Raw genomic sequence first — 18,651 nt, forward strand, 5'->3', positions numbered from 1 at the left:
CCTCCACGTATCCCACGCATCCTTTCGCATGCACTCGCCTCCTCTCTTCCACCAACCACACCTGTTCTCCTATCAGAGAAACCAGCTTCAGCCAGTCTGCTAAGGGGCTTGCTGACGCCAGAAGACCCCCCCTCCCTTTTCCCTCTCTCTCTCTCTCTCTCTCTCTCTCTCTCTCTCTCTCTCTCTCTCTCTCTCTCTCTCTCTCTCTCTCTCTCTCTCTCTCTCTCTCTCTCTCTCTCTCTCTCTCTCTCTCTCTCTCTCTCTCACGCTCCCTTTTTTCCACCACTAAAAGAGTGGCATGAATAATCCATGCCAGATAAAGAACTGCAGCAGAGAGAGACGTGATCACAAGCCTTGCTCGTGCACGTTAGCACACCCTCGGACACACACACACGCGTGTATCACAAGCAGGGCTGATGGAGGCAGAGCAGAGGGGCGTGTGAGACTGCAGTGGCATCCTTCCTTTCCGTTTGACGCGTGCGGTACGATCTTCCTCTTACGCTCCAAAAGCTGAAGCGGGCATGTTCTGCTTCTGCCTGCAGGGCTCTCTGCTGAAGCTCCAGGCTCTGGAGGGAGACTCCAGCCCTTCTTCAGACCTCTCTCCTGAAGAATGTCCACCCAGCCTGGGATTCAAAGACGAAATCTTGCTTCCTTCATGCAATGGCGTTGGGAAAGAGCACAGCCTACCAGGTACGAGAGCTGACAGCTTTATTGAAGCCCTTCTTTTACAGTAGCATGTGAGTAGTGATGCAAACCGAATGGTGGGCTGCTACATTATGTGAATGAATGAATGAACGAATGAGTGAATGTGGTCTGCTGATATGAAAACCCACTGACTGATTTAACAGGACTGATGGCAGGGCTGGGCTTGTTTGTTTATGGGTTTTGTGAAGAAGATGGCTCTTGGTTTTTGGGCACATGTGAGTCACTTGGCCGAGCCGCTTCACACTGGCATCTATTAATAACGCAGGTTGATGGAGAGGCACTGAGATTGCAAGCACCTCCGCACAGCACGACTTAACACACACGTTCATCCCACATCTTGGCGAGATTTTTTTATGCACTTACATACGCCATTTAGCTTTTTTTTTTTTCTGCCCCAAAATCAAACAAATGATGCTGGAGATTTTTCAGAGGTAACTTCATTCTTCTGAGCAGTTACTTTTAACCAGCTGGTAATTTTTGGCAGTTGTATGAAGTCAGTTCTCCTCAAGTTCACACAGGTGTCCTAGCAGAGGAACTACAGGTGACTTTGACAACCATACTGTAAAATATATATATATATATATATATATATATATATATATATATATATATATATATATATATATATATATATATATATATATATATATTATTATTATTTTTATTTTTTTTTGAAATAATTATCTAAAGTCATCTAATGAAGTGATATCGTTCAAATGTCAGTAAGGGGTCTGTAAGATTTTTTTCATGTTTTTAAAAAAAGTGACTGGGCTTATTTGATCAAAAATACTGTAAAAACAGTAATATTGTGGAATATTATTGCAATTCTAAATAACTGTTTTCTATTTGAATTTATTTTATAATGTAATTTATTTATGTGATGGAAAAGTGTCAGCATCATTACTCTAGTCAAAGGTGTCCAGTGAACCTTCAGAAATCATTCTAACATGCAGATTTGGTGCTCAAGAAACATTTCTTATTATCAATGCTAAAAACAGTTGTGCTGCTTAATATTTTTGTGGAAACCCTGATTTTAAGGATACTTTGAAGAATAGAAAGTTTAAAAGAACATCATTGCTGAATAAAAATTTAAATAATTTCTTTAAAAAAAAAACTGACTGCAAACTTTTGAACAGTAGTGTACATTTAGTTCATTTAAACTACTCTGATAACGACCTGGTCACCCCTTTTTTTCTTTTGGATCACACTCACTTTGTCTTAAGATTTTCTTATAGTTTCAGTGGGTCAGAGAGTTTACTGTGTGTGTGTGTGTGTGTGTGTGTGTGTGTGTGTGTGTGTGTGTGTGTGTGTGTGTGTGTGTGTGTGTGTGTGTGTGTTAAGCTCAGCAGTTTGTTCACTCCATTAATCTGAATTTCCGCTGTCTCTTACATATTTGTTTTCATTTGTGTCGGCTATATTTATATATTTTTGAAAAAGTGTGGAATGCTAAAGTTTACTTGAGTCAGGATAAATAGTGTATTTGCTTTATTGATCATGCTCTAAAAACGCTTCTGCATTTTAGAGTCATAAAGATGTCCTATCCCCAAAATTGCTCATTTTGGGGGGCTATGAATTTAAGCAATTTATCTCAAAGGGATAGACCTACTTCATCCAAAAATAAATATTCTGTCATCATTTACTCACCCTCAAGTTGTTCCAAACGTGTATGAGTTTCTGTCTTCTGTTAACACAAAAGAAGATATTTTAAAGAATGTTGGTAACCAAACAGTTCACGGTAGCCATTGACTTCGATAGTATATATTTTTCTTAATATGGAAGTCAATGGGGGCCAGCAAGTTTTTGATTACCAACATTCTTTAAAATATATTATTTTGTGTTCAGCAGAAGAAAGAAACTTACAGGTTTAGAAAAATTTGAGGGTGAGTAAATAATGACAGAATAATTTTTTTTGAATGAACTATCACTTTAAATACTAGGACTGATAATTATAGCATCGGCCGTTAATAAATGATTGTTTGCTAAGACAAGCATCACTATTACTGTTTAGTGTTAGTGAATTGAACAACCCAAATGCTAAGTTTTAAACATCATCACGTACAGCAACTTGCCCCATATTGTTAATACTATGGAGATGAATGCTCCCTCAAATTATGCAGCTCGTTTAGAAGTCATGTGTGCTATTACTTTTCTAACTGAGTTTCTTCTTTTAAACATCTAAAAAAGTATGAACAAATCCTATAGAGCCTTGAGCAATATCTAAAGAACAGAATATGAGTCAGCATACTGTGAACAAAATTCACTAAAGGGAAGTCTATGCTCACTAGTTTTAACAGTGCACTGTGGTAATTTTTTTAGTAAGAAATGTTTCAGTGCATTAACTGCACTTAAATGTTTGTTAGGATTACTCCCTTGTACTACCGAACTAGAGAGTTGACTAAAGCGTAACTCCAGAACTCCCTACAGCAACGCAACAAAACAACCACTGAGACAATTTAAGCAACCACATAGCAACTCCCTGACAACCAAACCAATCAGAACACATTAGCAACCTTAATAGCAACAACCCTTAACACCTAACAACTGTATAGCAACACAACAACTACTCAGAAGACATTAGCAACCACATATCAACTCCTTTGAAACCACACAACAACCCAATATCAATCATTCAGAACAATAAAGCAACTGCATAGCAACATACTCTAGTAGCATCCACTCAGAACATCTTAGCAACCACATAGCGACTCCCTAGCAACAATTACACATTTGAAACCACACAACAACACAATGTCAATTATCAATCAATCAGAACAAATTGGCTACTGCATCTCAACTCCTTAACAGCCCTGATCATCTTTGTAACCACATAGAACATCTTAGCAACTAGTTATAAACATCCTGGCAACCACTCACAATATCTTGCCAACTGCCTAGCAACACAATAACAACCACACAAAATCACATTAGCAACCGCATAGCAACTCCCTAGCAACCACCCAAAATCCTTTGAAAGGGCAAAACAATACAATCACTCAGAACAAATAAGCAACTGCATAGCAACTCCCTAGCAGCTGCAAAGCAACATACTCTAAAAAAATCCACTCAGAACAACTTAGCAACCATGTAGCAACTCCCTAGCAACCACTCAAAACACTCTTGAATCTTGCTGACAGGTTTTGCACTGCAAGCACCACTTACGTTTTCTTCAGAGTATTTAACTGTCTAGTTGCATTTTAAATGGATCAGTTTGAATTGTAGGCACGTCCTGATTTTGCAGAGTGCCTGGGTCAACATATTTTGTTGATCCCTACCCCTCAACCTACCCCTACCCCTAACTTATCCCTAAAATCAGGGTGAAATGACAATATGGTGAATAACACTGAATATTGTCCAACATGTTGGACTTGGTGAAATCAGATTCTGCGAATTGTTGTCTCAGGCTTAGCATCTGTAGGAGGCACTGCTTTTATCTGATCTGTGTGTCTGTGTTCAGACTGTAGGCTGGCAGAGGGTGACTGTAGCAGTGATCTCCAGCAGAGCCCGGGGCCCAGTCGACTCATCCAGCACATCACAGACGACAACAGTCCCCTGCCCTCCCCACGCTGCTCCAGCCTCAGCCAGAGCCAACGCTTCAACACAGACCCCGAATCTGCCCCGTCTCCACCCTGCGCACAGCATCTGATCATGTACGAACACACACACATCGCTCTTTTGGTTGGCCTGTTCAGTCGAAATACCTCCTTTTTCCTTTCCTCTGAATTATCCAGCTGCCGCTAGTAGCACAGTGACCCACTTTAAACCTCAATTTAATTTCTCATTATTTACATGACTTTCCTGCTGACTAATGCTGGGTGTTGGGAACAGACATCTGTGACAACCCATACTGTATGCTGAGATGGGAAATAGGCACTGACCTTTCCGAAATTATGTCCCTCCCTCTGACTCACTGTGTCTGTACTATTCAGGGACATTGAAGTCACACACACGCACGCACAATATTGGAAATTCTTGAACTGTATGTTGTTAGGAAGTTACATTTTTAGTCTGGTCTGCCTCAGCGGTCATTAATGTCATAATGATTGAGATGGCCAATCAAATCAAAGTAGGAGGGGTTTAGATATAGATCTAGATCTAGATATAGATAGGTAAGATATAAATAGCGAAACATTTAATACGTGAACTGTTTTGCGATAGAAATGTTAAACGACCAGCAGTAACATCCAGTGATGCAAACTACTTTTTTCTCAAATATGGCCATTTTGAATTGAAAATATGCATTTACGTGATTCATGTAATTCCTAAGTGTGATGGGAAACATTTTACGTTTTCGACATATAAGGCATACAAATAAAAGTACATGTGTGCATATTTTAATGCAAATATTATTTACAAATTGTTCAAAATGAGTATTTCCTAACTAATTAGACATAGAATTTCCTTCACTGTCACACATATATATATATATATATAAAGCAATTAAGGTAATAAGAAAATAGCAAAATAAACCAGACCTCGAATGTGAAGGAGATATCTTGCTGATTTGCATGGCTGCTTAGAAAATAAATTACCGGTAGTTTGAGTTTGAATAATTATGTTTTGTAAGAAGAAAGAGATCGCAGGATGATACAAATGACATGAAATGATCAGTTAATCTACAAACCATTATGCAAATGACTGTTTGCTCTAGTATGTACTGTACATACACTACAGTTCAAATGTTTGGGGTCAGTAAGATTTTTTTTTTTAAAGAAATTATTACTCATCACAGATGCATTAAATTGATCAAAACGTACAGTGAAGACATTTATAATGTTCCTTTCTTTTCAAATAAATGCCGTTTTTTGTTAACCGTTTTCATCAAAGAATCCTGAAAAAAGTATCACAAAAATATGTAGCACAACTGTTTTCCACAATGATAATAATAAATGTTTCTTGAGCAACAAATCAGCATATTAGAATGATTTCTGAAGGATCATGTGACACTGAAGACTAGAGTAATGATGCTGAAAATTCAGCTTTGCATCACATGAATAAATTAAATTTTTAAAATATATTCAAATAGAAAACATAATATTATTTCACAATTTTACTTAAAATATTTTCCTGACCCCAAACTTTTGAACAGTAGTGTAGTGTACATTACAGTACATTACTGATACAGTGCAGTATCATATATGTTAAACACACTTTTTTGTACACAATATTTGTTCAGAATTCACAAACGGTAGTTCTGCAAACAGAAAATATGCATTACTGTCAAGACTGCGATTTTAATACCAAATATCGGTTGATTAATCAGCCTGGCCAATGTAGCCTGTTCTATACTATCCCTGTAGTTGTATGACACTGTGTTTATATCTGTGTTTTCTTCACTTTAGGGCTCGTGGGGTTGTTAGAACAGAGGTTCATGGAGACGCTAAGGAATCTACTTCCATCCCGCTCCTCACCAAACAAATCCAAACACTCAAAAGGAAAATACGCAAGTTTGAGGAGCGCTTTGAGCAAGACATGAACTATAAGGTCAGATTAATTTAAAAGCAATTGTATTACAATTGTACAAGTCAAAACATGAAAATATCTACTCAATTTAACATTCAGTTCAACATTCAACATTGCTGTTTAGTAATGCCCTCTACTGGAGAATGGTGATACTGCATCTCTCTGCTGCCTGACTCAGATGATAACTGAGTCATTAAGATGAAATAGGATCAGAGGATCAGGACTCAGGAGAATGTGCTAAAGACTTAATCTAAATCAAAAGTTAAAGCTTCTGAATTGAGCTGTGTCTGTTCTCACCTACAGCCTTCACATAATGATAAATCAGCCAATCCAGAGATGTTCAATCTCATGAGTGAACTAGCCAAGTCTCGCAAGCAGCTCAAAGGTAAGACTGCCAGTCCACATAATGATTTTTTCCATGATGGGCTTTTTTTTTTATTAATTAAAGCTGTTTATCAGTTAGATTTGTTGTTACATGCTCCTTGTGACGTTGTTATACATTTAATTTAATTGGCATTTCTTAATCATAATCTCATGAACAAATGTTCTGATGTACCACTATCCAGTGTTGGAGAAAGTTACTTTTAAAAGTAATGCATTACAATATTGCGTTACTCCTTAAAAAAAGCAACTAATTGCATCACTGTAACGATTATGTTTGTTCTTTCTGCACCTGTTCTTGTTAGTCCTAATTAGTTTAAAGGAACACTCCACCGTTTTTTGAAATAGGGCTTATTCACCTTCTTTCCTACATTTAGATAGGTGGGCAAATGCATTTTTGTCTCAGTGCATGCATTGTTTTAGTTTGACAGGGTCGGCGCTAGCTTAGCTTAGCATAATGAATGGAATCCTTTGTTGCCAGCTAGCATGTCCTGAGTAAAAGTGATATAAAAAAACCCCCACCTAATTACTTCTTGTGGCCTGCGTATTCACAACAAGTACAAATAGCGATGCAGATTAACACTAGGCGATTTCCTATGCAGATATTGACTTGGGACTATATTAAGGGTATATTATATATTAAATGTAGGAAAGAAGGTGAATAAGCCCTTTTTCAAAAAACGGTGGAGTGTTCCTTTAATCTTCCTCCACCTGTGCCTGTTTAGTTCCCTCATTCACCTTATGTATTTATACTCCCTGTTCTGTTCTACCCTTTGTCGGTTATGGTTCAATGTCATGCTTGTCAGACACGAGTAAACTCTTTGTTAACTATAGTCAGTATTCCACATCTTCCTTCGTCGGCTACCCGTGACAGTTACTTTTTATGAAAAGTAATGCGTTATGTTACTTTTGCGTTACTTTTTCTCACCTGGGCTTGCTTGTTTATTTTTTAATAACAACAAAAAAAGTTCTATTTTTAGCAAATTTTAAAGCCCTTTCACACCTAAAGTGAAATAAATAAGCTAAACCTGTCAAGAAATCATTTGGATGGTTAAACAACCTGTTCTGGTGATATTGGTGACTTTCCCCGCTCCCCCCAGCGTTCCCAGGCGGAAAACCAACCTTGCAACTTGGGGACTACCGTCCCGGCAAGATAGAAATTGGAAGTCTCGTGAGAAACGAGAACGTATGGAATGATATTCCGGACATTATTCAAAAGGAATTGCAAATTGTATTTGCAATTGCGTTTTCAAATTGTGGACGCATAAAATGTGACATAATCCAAACGCAAATGCAAATCGCGCATTACCGTTTGCATTTTCGTTTAAGCGAACGCACAGTGACTGCCAAATTTAAAATGGAAATGCAAAGTCCGTTTGCAACTGTGTTTCCCATATCTAACGAGTCTTGACCCTGTCATATTTAAATAGCAATTTCAATTACCACGTCTGCTTTTTCACTTTCTCAGCGTCGCGTATGTAGCCAGCCAAAACTCAAATGAAATCGCAATTCCTTTAGTATTTCCATTTCCGATGCCTTACACGGAAACCTGTCAATCAGCGTCAAGGGTGGGATTATGCTATGGGGCGTGTTCGTGTTGGGACGTGACGTCACTCACAGTCGACGGTTAAGAGGTGATACTCTGAACAGACAGACACCGATTTATTTTAAACAATGGAGGTAGTTGGTGAAATTGTGGAGGACCTTATGATGCTCGCGCAGCAAGTTGATGACAGTACATCCTCTACAGATGTAGGTAATGTAACAAAAGTCACAAAATTCCATGACACTGAGATAATCTTTATGTCTTAATCTCTATCTTTAATCTTGGTTTTGGTTTAGTTTAAAATGAATATTTCTTAAACCCTCACGTCTTTGGGTTCTGTTTGGATCTCATTTGATATTTTCCCCCCATTCAAAAAAACATATCTCTCTTATCTCAGTGTCATGGAATTTTGTGACTTTTGTTACATTATTTGTCTAAACACACAAAAAAACCTGGGTTTGATTTAATTGGTCTGAAAGTAGCCTATGTATAATTTTGTTTTTGTCCATTTCACAGCTGAGATTAATTTAAAATGATTAAATCCCACATAAATCTAAACAAATAGACTACACCATAAATGTAAAGTGGAACAAACATTCTCTCTCTCTCTCTCTCTCTCTCACACACACACACACACACACACACACACACACCAGCCGCGGCGCTACATTTTAGGTCCGGGCCCATCCATTTCTACTATGGTTTTGTACGTTTCTTCATTCGGATCTATTTGCGATCCATTCAATTCTAAACAACGCAGTTTACATGCTTTGTCCTTGTTACATTATTCATTAAGTGATAATAATAATTAGTGATAATAATAATTAGTGACATAATTATCAGTGAACTTGATAAATGTTGCAGATATGTTTTACTATGCATGCAAACAAATGCCTTTCAACTTATGCGTGCAAAATTCAGAATAAAATGAATGTGCAGCAATTTGTACAAATAGAGAGTCTGTATACATGTTGTAGCCATTAAATAAGCTCATTTAGTTTCATATTTGTTAAAATATTATAATGTTTTTTTTTTCATCTATGTTGATTATGAAAAGTGAACCGCACGAGTAAGATAGGATGCGCAATATATCGAGAGATGTGGGTCAGACATGATTTTTTTTGTTTTGTAGAAAGCCTTTTTAAGTGAATTTCGTTTTGTATAAATTGTATCTTAATTTTAATATTTTTTTTATCAACCAATAATTTTTTTATTGCCTGGATTTAATAAATTAAAAAGGAAATATAGCAGACAATAAAATCATTGAGGGGCCCGCGCGGTCATTGCATTGCTCGTGAACAGGAGCGCATCTCTTCTCATCCTAACTTAACGAAACTCAATGTATGCCTCACAGACATGAAATATATCTTAAGAAAGCCCAAAATGTATTTTTAACAATTTAAAACGAAGGCTACTCTCTGATTATGTAATCCATGATGTGCATTTCTCTCTATAGGCGCGTTCACTATATGGAGATGACGATCGTCAACTTCATCTTTACAGCTGTTGTTGCTGTTAATAAACTAAAAAAATAATAGGCCTATAATTTTATTAAACAATAAATTCAATTAAACTGTAATTGTCTTAAAAAAGCAGCAAAAAAAAAATCCGTTTTTTTTTTTAAACCTATGCTAACTACGCATTAAATTCAGGTATAGTTAGTCGCTGTCCTCGGTGCCGCAGAAAAGCACTGAAACGGAGATGAAGGGGAACCCGTTTTTGTTTTTGGCTTATTTTAACTGGCCCATCCAGTTTTCTGGAGGCTCACCTACAATCAAAATCCTGCGCCGCTAGTGACACACACACACACACACACACACACAGGTTTAACTGCAACAGACAGCATTTTTATTGAATTTCGCAAATTGAGAACACTTATTTGAAGGGGTGAGACCTAGCACCGACACTCATCTCTTGTGGTATGTCCAGTAAAGGACGTCCAGGTTCTTTAGTTGTCCTGTCCTTCACAAAAAGCCTATTATTAGCTACTTCACTGAGGTTGGCGAAGACAACATTACTGATGTTGCTGTTGGTCAAGGCCACGAAAACATTTAACTTATCCAAAATGAAATGGCTTCTGAGTAAGAGGACATCTGTAGAGGATGTACTGTCATCAACTTGCTGCGCGAGCATCATAAGGTCCTCCACAATTTCACCAACTACCTCCATTGTTTAAAATAAATTGGCGTCTGTCTGTTCAGGGCATCACCTCTTAACCGTCGACTTTGAGTGACGTCACGTCCCAACACGAACACGCCCCATAGCATAATCCCACCCTTGACGCTGATTGACAGGTTTCCGTGTAAGGCATCGGAAATGGAAATACTAAGGGAATTGCGATTTCATTTGAGTTTTGGCTGGCTACATACGCGACGCTGAGAAAGTGAAAAAGCAGACGTGGTAATTGAAATTGCTATTTAAATATGACAGGGTCAAGACTCGTAAGATATGGGAAACACAGTTGCAAACGGACTTTGCATTTCCATTTTAAATTTGGCAGTCACTGTGCGTTCGCTTAAACGAAAAGGCAAACGGTAATGCGCGATTTGCATTTGCGTTTGGATTATGTCACATTTTATGCGTGCACAATTTGAAAACGCAATTGCAAATACAATTTGCAATTCCTTTTGAAAAATGTCCGGAAAATCATTCCATAAGAACGAGTGCGAAACACAAATTGCTTTACGGCAATTCGACATAAACACACACGCATGTATGATGTATTAGCAGATTACCCACCTCGGTAGATATAGCTCCACACGATACAGTTGGCTTGCTCCGATCAAAACAAACGCACATGAGCAGCGGTAGAGAGGGGAGGAGGCTGCCGCAAGTGAGTTTTTTACAACCGTGTTGTGAAATATACGCCCCACAGCTGTAGGGGGAGCTTGTGGGGAAAACATGCGACAACAAAAGGGAAAATCAGCAAAGAAGTGACTAGAGTTCACTAGAGTTGCCGAGTTCTGCTTTAAACACTCTTATTTCTAAATCTAATCTAATGTAATTTTTGCTCATAAGTATGTTTGGATTAGATCATTGAAGGTCAGCAGCAAAGACATTGGTTAACGAAGTGAGATTAAATACATAGTGTACTTGTGTGATTTAATTTAGTTAATTATAAAAGTTTTGTGAAAAATTCTGAGATTTCATTTCACTGTTTTTATTCGTTTTGAGGAATACTGAATGTTTTCGTGCAAGTGAGATGAGTAAATGCATGTTCATATTTAGCCTAGAACTAAAATAAACATCATGTTTACACAGCGCACGCAAATAATAAACTCTCTTTATTTGTCTCAGCATGAGGACAGGAGAGCTGTCATTCAATAAACTAGCGTTGCTTATTTGAAAAAGTAACTTAGATATTTTGTTATAAATTGAAAAAGTAAGGTGGTACTTTACTAGTTGCTTGAAAAAGTAATCTGATTACGTAACTCAAGTTATTTGTAATGCGTTTCCGCCAACACTGCCTATCTCTTCAAAATAGTCAAACATCAATATATAATGATCAGTGTTGGGGATTACAAGTAACACAATGTAATGTTATGTAATCAGTTTACTTTTTTCAATTAACTAGTAAAGTAACACATTACTTTTAAATTCCAACAAAATATCCGAGTTACATTTTCACATAAGTAATGCAAGTTATTTGTTTTCCCATTTATTGACTGAAAGCTCTCCTGTCCTCATGTTGAGAGTAATCGGGAGTACATGCAGAGGCTTTGTGTGCGCTTTGTGAAAATTATGCTTATTGTAGTTGTAGACTAAATATGAGCAGGCATTAACTCATCTCACTTGCACAAAAACAGATTCAGTATTCCTTAGAATGATTAAAAACAGTCAAATGCAAATATGCAGAATATTATGCAAAACTGCAACAATTTAACATGTTAAATTGCACAAACATACTTATGTATTTAGTTTCACTTTACTAACCATAACCAATGTCTTTGCTGCTGATCCTTGATGATCCGATACTAATAAGCAAAAAATGACTTTAGATAAACATAACATTTTTATTGCTAAAGTAAGAGTGTTGAACTTTCTTCTCCTGCATCCTATTCTTCTGTAATTCAGAATGGAAGCACAGCTGAAAGGTTGAAAGGTTTGTTTGAGCTGCGCCCTCTACTGTACATGAGTGAATTTACATTTCCTTCAGCCTAAAGCAGAAAGTATACTTCGTTGAGGCTTATTCATGTCACTTTTCGTTGGAAAAGGCCTTTACATTTGCCAAAAAAATATATTTTATTAAAACAAACAAGCAAGCCCAGCCCAGCTGAGAAAAAGTAATGCAAAAGTGAAAGTGACATGTGAAGGCCAAGTATGGTAACCCATACTCAGAATTTGTCCTCTGCATTTAACCCATCCAAATTAGTGCACCCGGAGCAGTGGGCAGCCATTATTGGTCATTTCCTGCAGGTACTGGAATCGACCCAGCAACCTTTGGGTTACCAGTCGGACGACTGCCCCCTTAACGTATTACATTACTTTCCATAAAAAGTAACTAACACAGTTAGTTACTTTTTGGGAGTTACGCAGTATTGTAATGCATTACTCTTGAAAGTAACTTTCCCCAAAACTGATAATAAGTAGATTCCCATTTTGTTAACAGTTATTAAAAAAATCTTTGGTGGCAGACATTTTGTGGCGTTGTGTGACAAAATGAATGTTTTGGTGAGGTTTTGATGGCTGTGTAATAATTTTGCCAGCATTTAATGTAGATAAATATATTTAATCAATAGAGAAAGTAAATGTATCAAAATTCTTGATGGAAAGTTTGTAAAAACAAGTGCTGGACTAATGGAATTCCTCCATTGTGTGGCAGTTGAATTGCTTTTACTTCAGTAAATACCACGTCCTGTCATACTATCCTTAAATCCCATTCAAATTCGTTTCAAAATTGGACTCATGAACTTGTTCACCCTTCTCCCCAGATTTGAAGCTTAGACAGTCATTTGTGGAATCCCGGAGACATGAGAACGGCCAGTCCACAGATTTCTGCAGGTACACTAACGGCCAGCAGGAGACGCCAGAGCAGCAGCACAAGCCCTCTCTGGAGGAGACGGTGGACGGGCTCCTGAAGCGACTACGGGAGAAACGCCAGGCCCTCGGCCTCCCAGACAACATGAAGGTGAGGCCATCTGTGGATGCATTCTGTTCGGGTGGGTGGGGATTTGATTGTGTGCTTGTGCGGCCAGGGTTTGCGGTGATTAACTCAACACGCACTCTTCTGTCCACAGGAGATGACCCAAAGACAGATGGCCCTGGAGAAGATCACTCTGCAAAAATGTCTGCTGTATTTTGAAAACTTGCACGGCCGCCCTGTAAGAGGTTTTTAACATTTAAATACATAAATGTTCTAGTTAATTAGGCACGGATTAGGATTATGGCATTAATATTTGAAAAAAATTAATGTGATGTGATATTGTGACCGTAGGGCACCAAACAAGAGAGGAACCTGGTGAAACCTCTTTACGATAGATACCAGATGGTGAAACATCTCCTGTGTGCAATTCCCACTATCACAACTATAGTAAGTGTGATCATATATACTATACATACTCTGCAGGTCAAAAGGTTGGTATAAATCAGATTTGTAATGTTTTGTATTTTTAAAACTTAAAATAACTGTTTTCTATTTTGCTATATATAAAATCTAATTTATTCCTTATCTATGGAAGCTTGTTTCCGCCACAGAATAAAACATTTTAAGAGATAATTGCGACTTTTTATCTCACAATTGCAAGTTTACATCAGAATTTCGACATATAAAGTCAGAATTGCGTGAAATAAAGTCGCAATTGCGTGTTATAAAGTCAGAATTGCGAGATATAAAGTCTGAATTGCATGAAATAAAGTCGCAATTGCGTCTTATAAAGTCAGAATTGCGAGATATAAAGTCAGAATTGCGTGAAATAAAGTCTGAATTCTGACTTTTTTTCTCGCAATTGCGACTTTATATCATGCAATTCTGACTTTATAATACGCAATTGGGAGATATAAAGTCAGAATTGCATGATATAAAATTGCAATTGCATGTTATAAAGTCAGAATTGTGAGATAAACTATTCCGAGGTATAAAAAAAAAAAAAAAAAAGTCAGTCTTTTTTTTCCCCTTAGAATTGGACTTTATATCTCACAGTTGTGAGTTTATATCTCACAATTATGAGAAAATATGTCTGAATTGCGTGTTATAAAGTCAGAATTGCGAGATATAAAGTCGCAATTGCGTGAAATAAAGTCAGAATTCTGACTTTTTTTCTCACAATTGCGACTTTATATCTCGCAATTCTGACTTTATAACACGCAATTGCAACTTTATTTCACGCAATTCTGACTTTATATCTCGCAACTCTGAGAAATAAAGTCAGGATTGCGAGATGTAAACTCACAATTGTGAGATAAAAAGTCGCAATTATCATTTCATTTTTTTTATTTTGTGGCGGAAACAAGCTTCCATACTTATCTTCATTTCCTCCAGAACAAATTATTTTGTGGAAATTGGATACACTACCATTCAAAAGTTTGTGTCAAGTAAGATATAAAATTAAATTAATACTTTTATTCAGCAAGGATTAAATTGATCAAAAGGGACAGTAAATAGACATATTAGAATGATTTCTGAATGATCATGTGACTGAAGACTGGAGTAATGATGCTGAAAATTCAGCTTTGCATCACACGAATAAATTACATTTTCAAATATATTGAAATAGTAAACAGTTATTTTAAATTGTAATAATATTTCACAATATTACTGTTCTTACTATATTTTGGATCAATGAAATGCAGCCATGCTGAGCATAAGAGACTTATTTCAAAAACATTAAAATATCTGAATTCCAAACTTTTGACTGGTCGTGTACAGTATATCAACTCAGATACAACTTCTGCTTCAACATACATAAATGAAATGTCTCCATTATATGTCCACAGTCATATTAAAAAAAATATTATTTTTTCCCTGTGGTCCACTTGTAATGTTTAAATACAATTAAAAAATAGCATTTTTTTAATTTTTTTCTCTTATTTTTACACTACTATTGAGAGACTCTGTTTGTTTTGAACGTATCACAGGAAGAAGAAGAAGGGTCAGATGATGATTCAGTTCGGTACACACCCCCGCCCATGTGCCTCACTGATAAGAGAGGTTGTGGGGAGGAGGAGGGAGACAGCGACACAGCCTTTGTATCTCCACTGGATGAGATCAAAACAGTGAGACAGCCATCCATAACCATGTGCAACCTCCACGAGGCCTCCAGGTACACAGGCCTTAGTTCTGAGGAACATCACATAGGCCTACAACAGTGCTTTTAAAAGATTGATAGAATATCATTCCAAACATTTGAATAAAACATAAGGACAATATTTGGAGGTACTCTAGATACTGGAGAACTATTTCTAGATACTGCTAATAAGTTGGCAAAATTTCATTTACTAGCAATAGTCCTGCCAATCTGTTCACGCAGGTTATTAGTGACCCGCTCACAAAAATCTCCTGACTTTGTCTCATCATTTAGAACAGTTTTGGTAGAATATAAGTATTTCATTAGAAGCATTTCTGTCAAATAAAAAGTATGTCAAATCTTTAACCCATGCACATTCTGCAGTATATATTCTTTTTAGGGCTGTCAAAAGATTAATCGCGATTAATCGCATCCAAAATAAAAGTTTGTGTTTACATAATATATGTGTGTGTACTCTGTATAATTATTTTGTATATATAAATACACACACATGCATGTATATATAAGAAATATTTGCATACATATACTGTATATATTTATGTATAATTTATATTATAAATAAATATAATTTTTTTATATATAAATTACACATTTTTCTTAAATATATACAAGCATGTGTGTGTATTTATATATACAAATTTAATTATACACAGTACACACACATATATTATGTAAACACAAACTTTTATTTTGGATGCGATTAATCCCGATTAATCTTTTGACAGCCCTAATTCTTTTATATCTTACAGGTTGAAATGACCTATAATTGTGTACATGCAAATTATCCTTTTAGGATGAATTATTCCTTAATAAACTGTCTTTGTCTAATTTAATGGCAGGTCTGAGTTGCTGGATTGTTTGCGTGAGACTCGAGCCGAGAAGAGAAGACGACGTAAAGCCATCAGAGAGTTTGAAGAGCAGTTCTTCAGACAGATGGGAAGGTAAAAACACAGATGCGTTATTGTGGCAATAACATATTTTAATGGTATTTTTTGTTACTCTTTTCTTTATGAACATGGACAGGAAGGAAACAGGAAAATAAAGATCTAAATAGTTCAGCAGAGTTAGCGTAACGCACATCTAATCAATGATACACAAAATAATACCACCAGGAAGAAAAACAATGTTTCTGTACACAATATATGAATTTGTTTTTTTTTTTAAATAAAATACATTTCCATTTATCTGCTATCCACTGATGTACAAAACTGCTTCAGTAAGGCAACTCAAGGGTTAAATGTGTTTTAATGGTAGTGTAATCTCACAGAGTCATCCGTTTCATGCGGTATCTGGTTTTTTTTTTGCTTTCTTTCCCTCTTCACCAAAATAATGAAGAACCGCACAAAAAGATGACCGGATCCCCATGGCCGAGGAGTACCAGGAGTACAAAAGTCTCAAAGCCAAAATACGCTTACTGGAAGTGTTGCTCAGCAAACAGGAAACCACATAGACTATCTGAGTTAAAGAGATTCTTTCTGCCTTTCAGTAATGAACCCAATGTTTGGACCAAATGGAGTTTTTACATTTGACATAATTGTGCCATAATGATGCTAAAATGCACTTTAATATAATTTCTGACCACATTGGAAGTCCTAGACTCAATGGGTTGGGCCGAACCGATCAAGGCCTTTCACATAAACGCAGTGTGCGATCTCTGTGCTGTGTACAGTGCAAGACAGATCGATACAAACCTCATCCAGATTTCAAAGGGCAAAAGGAAATCTAGAGTATTCATCTGTTTATGGAATATGGCACTTTATTTTTTTAACCAAAGTGGAATCATATGCAATTTTCACGTTCTCTTGCTCTCGTTTGAAGCTAGTTTATGATTCTAATTAGGAACATGGTGACATTATGCACACTAATGAGGTTCCATGATTCTCTCTGGCTAGACTGGATTTCTAGTCTGTCAAATAATGCAACACTCTAGATAGAAAACAACTCAGAGCACTTAAAATGGTGGTTTTATGCACATTTCAGTGAGTTCCCTAGCATATAAATACAGCAACAACCGACCATAATTGTACACATTGTATGAACTAACACAAGTTAATTGTTTATTTCTCATATATTTGTCTCTCGCATGAAAAAAGGGAGCACAAAACGAGACTTATGCCCCAGAGTTAAAAAGGTTCTCCCAGAAAAAGATAAGCTAAGGACTGTATTTTTAATGACCTATTATGTTTAAAAACATGGTAAAGTACGGTACGTGGCCATCACAGAGCACAGTTTTCCTCCTATACATAAATAACAAATCGTGACATATTAAGCCAGTGGTTAAAATGAACACTGACTAGTCACATTGTACGCTACAAACAATACTGAAGCCCAAAGCAGGGGATATGTTCATGACAAGCGGATGTGCGCTTTAAGTGCAATTCTGCTCAAGTAGCTACTCTGGAAACAAAACAATCAATATCTTTCCTTTCCGACGGCTCTACTGCAATGAACTATTACAATCTTTGTGTAGTGTCTTTGCATGCCAACCAGCGTAAACTGTTGAATTGTGCTACAATCAGGTGTGGTTATTCTGTCATGTTAACGTCGTCCCAGACTTTATTTGCTGTACACATCCACAATGACATATGTAGCTTTTGAATGTTAGCTATAGTGCACGTAATTCTACATTGGTTTATACAGTAAATATATATAATTATCTATATATATTTGCTTCATGGTGTACCTATTCTTTTCCATCACCAAAGTCCTCTGTATTGTGCACTTCTGGTTCTGTCCATTTTCTATTCACCAGTTAAAAAATAAATATTTTTCTATCTACACGTCGTATCACATTTATTATATGTTAAATCACAGTATACTGAATGGGTTGGAATAGATAACATGAAACACTGCCGAAGAAGAGTTATGGAAGGGCTAATGTCAATGTTTGCAATCATGCTACAGATGCGTCCAATCATGTTTTTTTTAGATCTCGCCTGATCGCCACGTTCATAATGCTTCATAAGAATGGTTGTCGATCGACTGGCTCCTGTGACTTAATGAGCAATTTGTGTTAAATTTGTGTAGACTTTGGTAAACTGTTACAATGCCACGTTCTAATGGGAGGGTCTGAAAGCCAATGGGGTTAAAGAAGCAGTTTGATTGACAGGTCAACATCCCAACACAAAAAATAGGAGCACGACATATCTAACCTGACCCCGGGTCGAGATCCATAAGCTAGTAAAAGAAAAAGAGCATCTTGAGACACATGCTGCGAAGGATCCTTACCCAGACAGCAACATAGTGTCGGCCCAGATCCGGCCCACATTTGGTACGCGTTAAATCCACATGTACTAGATGTGGCCCGGATCTGGG

General features: G+C 36.9%; 1 protein-coding gene across 1 annotated transcript; it reads left to right on the forward strand.

The window, feature by feature from the left end:
- Positions 1-521: 521 nt before the first annotated feature.
- Positions 522-18,591, forward strand: fam13c (family with sequence similarity 13 member C; the record flags this gene model as incomplete). The annotated part of the gene is made up of 10 exons (XM_081392241.1): positions 522-690; positions 4,160-4,352; positions 6,045-6,186; positions 6,469-6,550; positions 13,024-13,220; positions 13,330-13,413; positions 13,527-13,622; positions 15,167-15,351; positions 16,176-16,277; positions 16,672-18,591. 10 exons carry the CDS (start codon positions 522-524, stop codon positions 16,784-16,786), a joined length of 1,365 nt encoding a protein of 454 aa, XP_081248367.1. The 3' UTR covers positions 16,787-18,591.
- Positions 18,592-18,651: the final 60 nt, after the last annotated feature.

Source organism: Scardinius erythrophthalmus, assembly GCF_964197995.2.
Source record: "Scardinius erythrophthalmus genome assembly, chromosome: 18".
NCBI lineage: Eukaryota > Metazoa > Chordata > Actinopteri > Cypriniformes > Leuciscidae > Scardinius > Scardinius erythrophthalmus.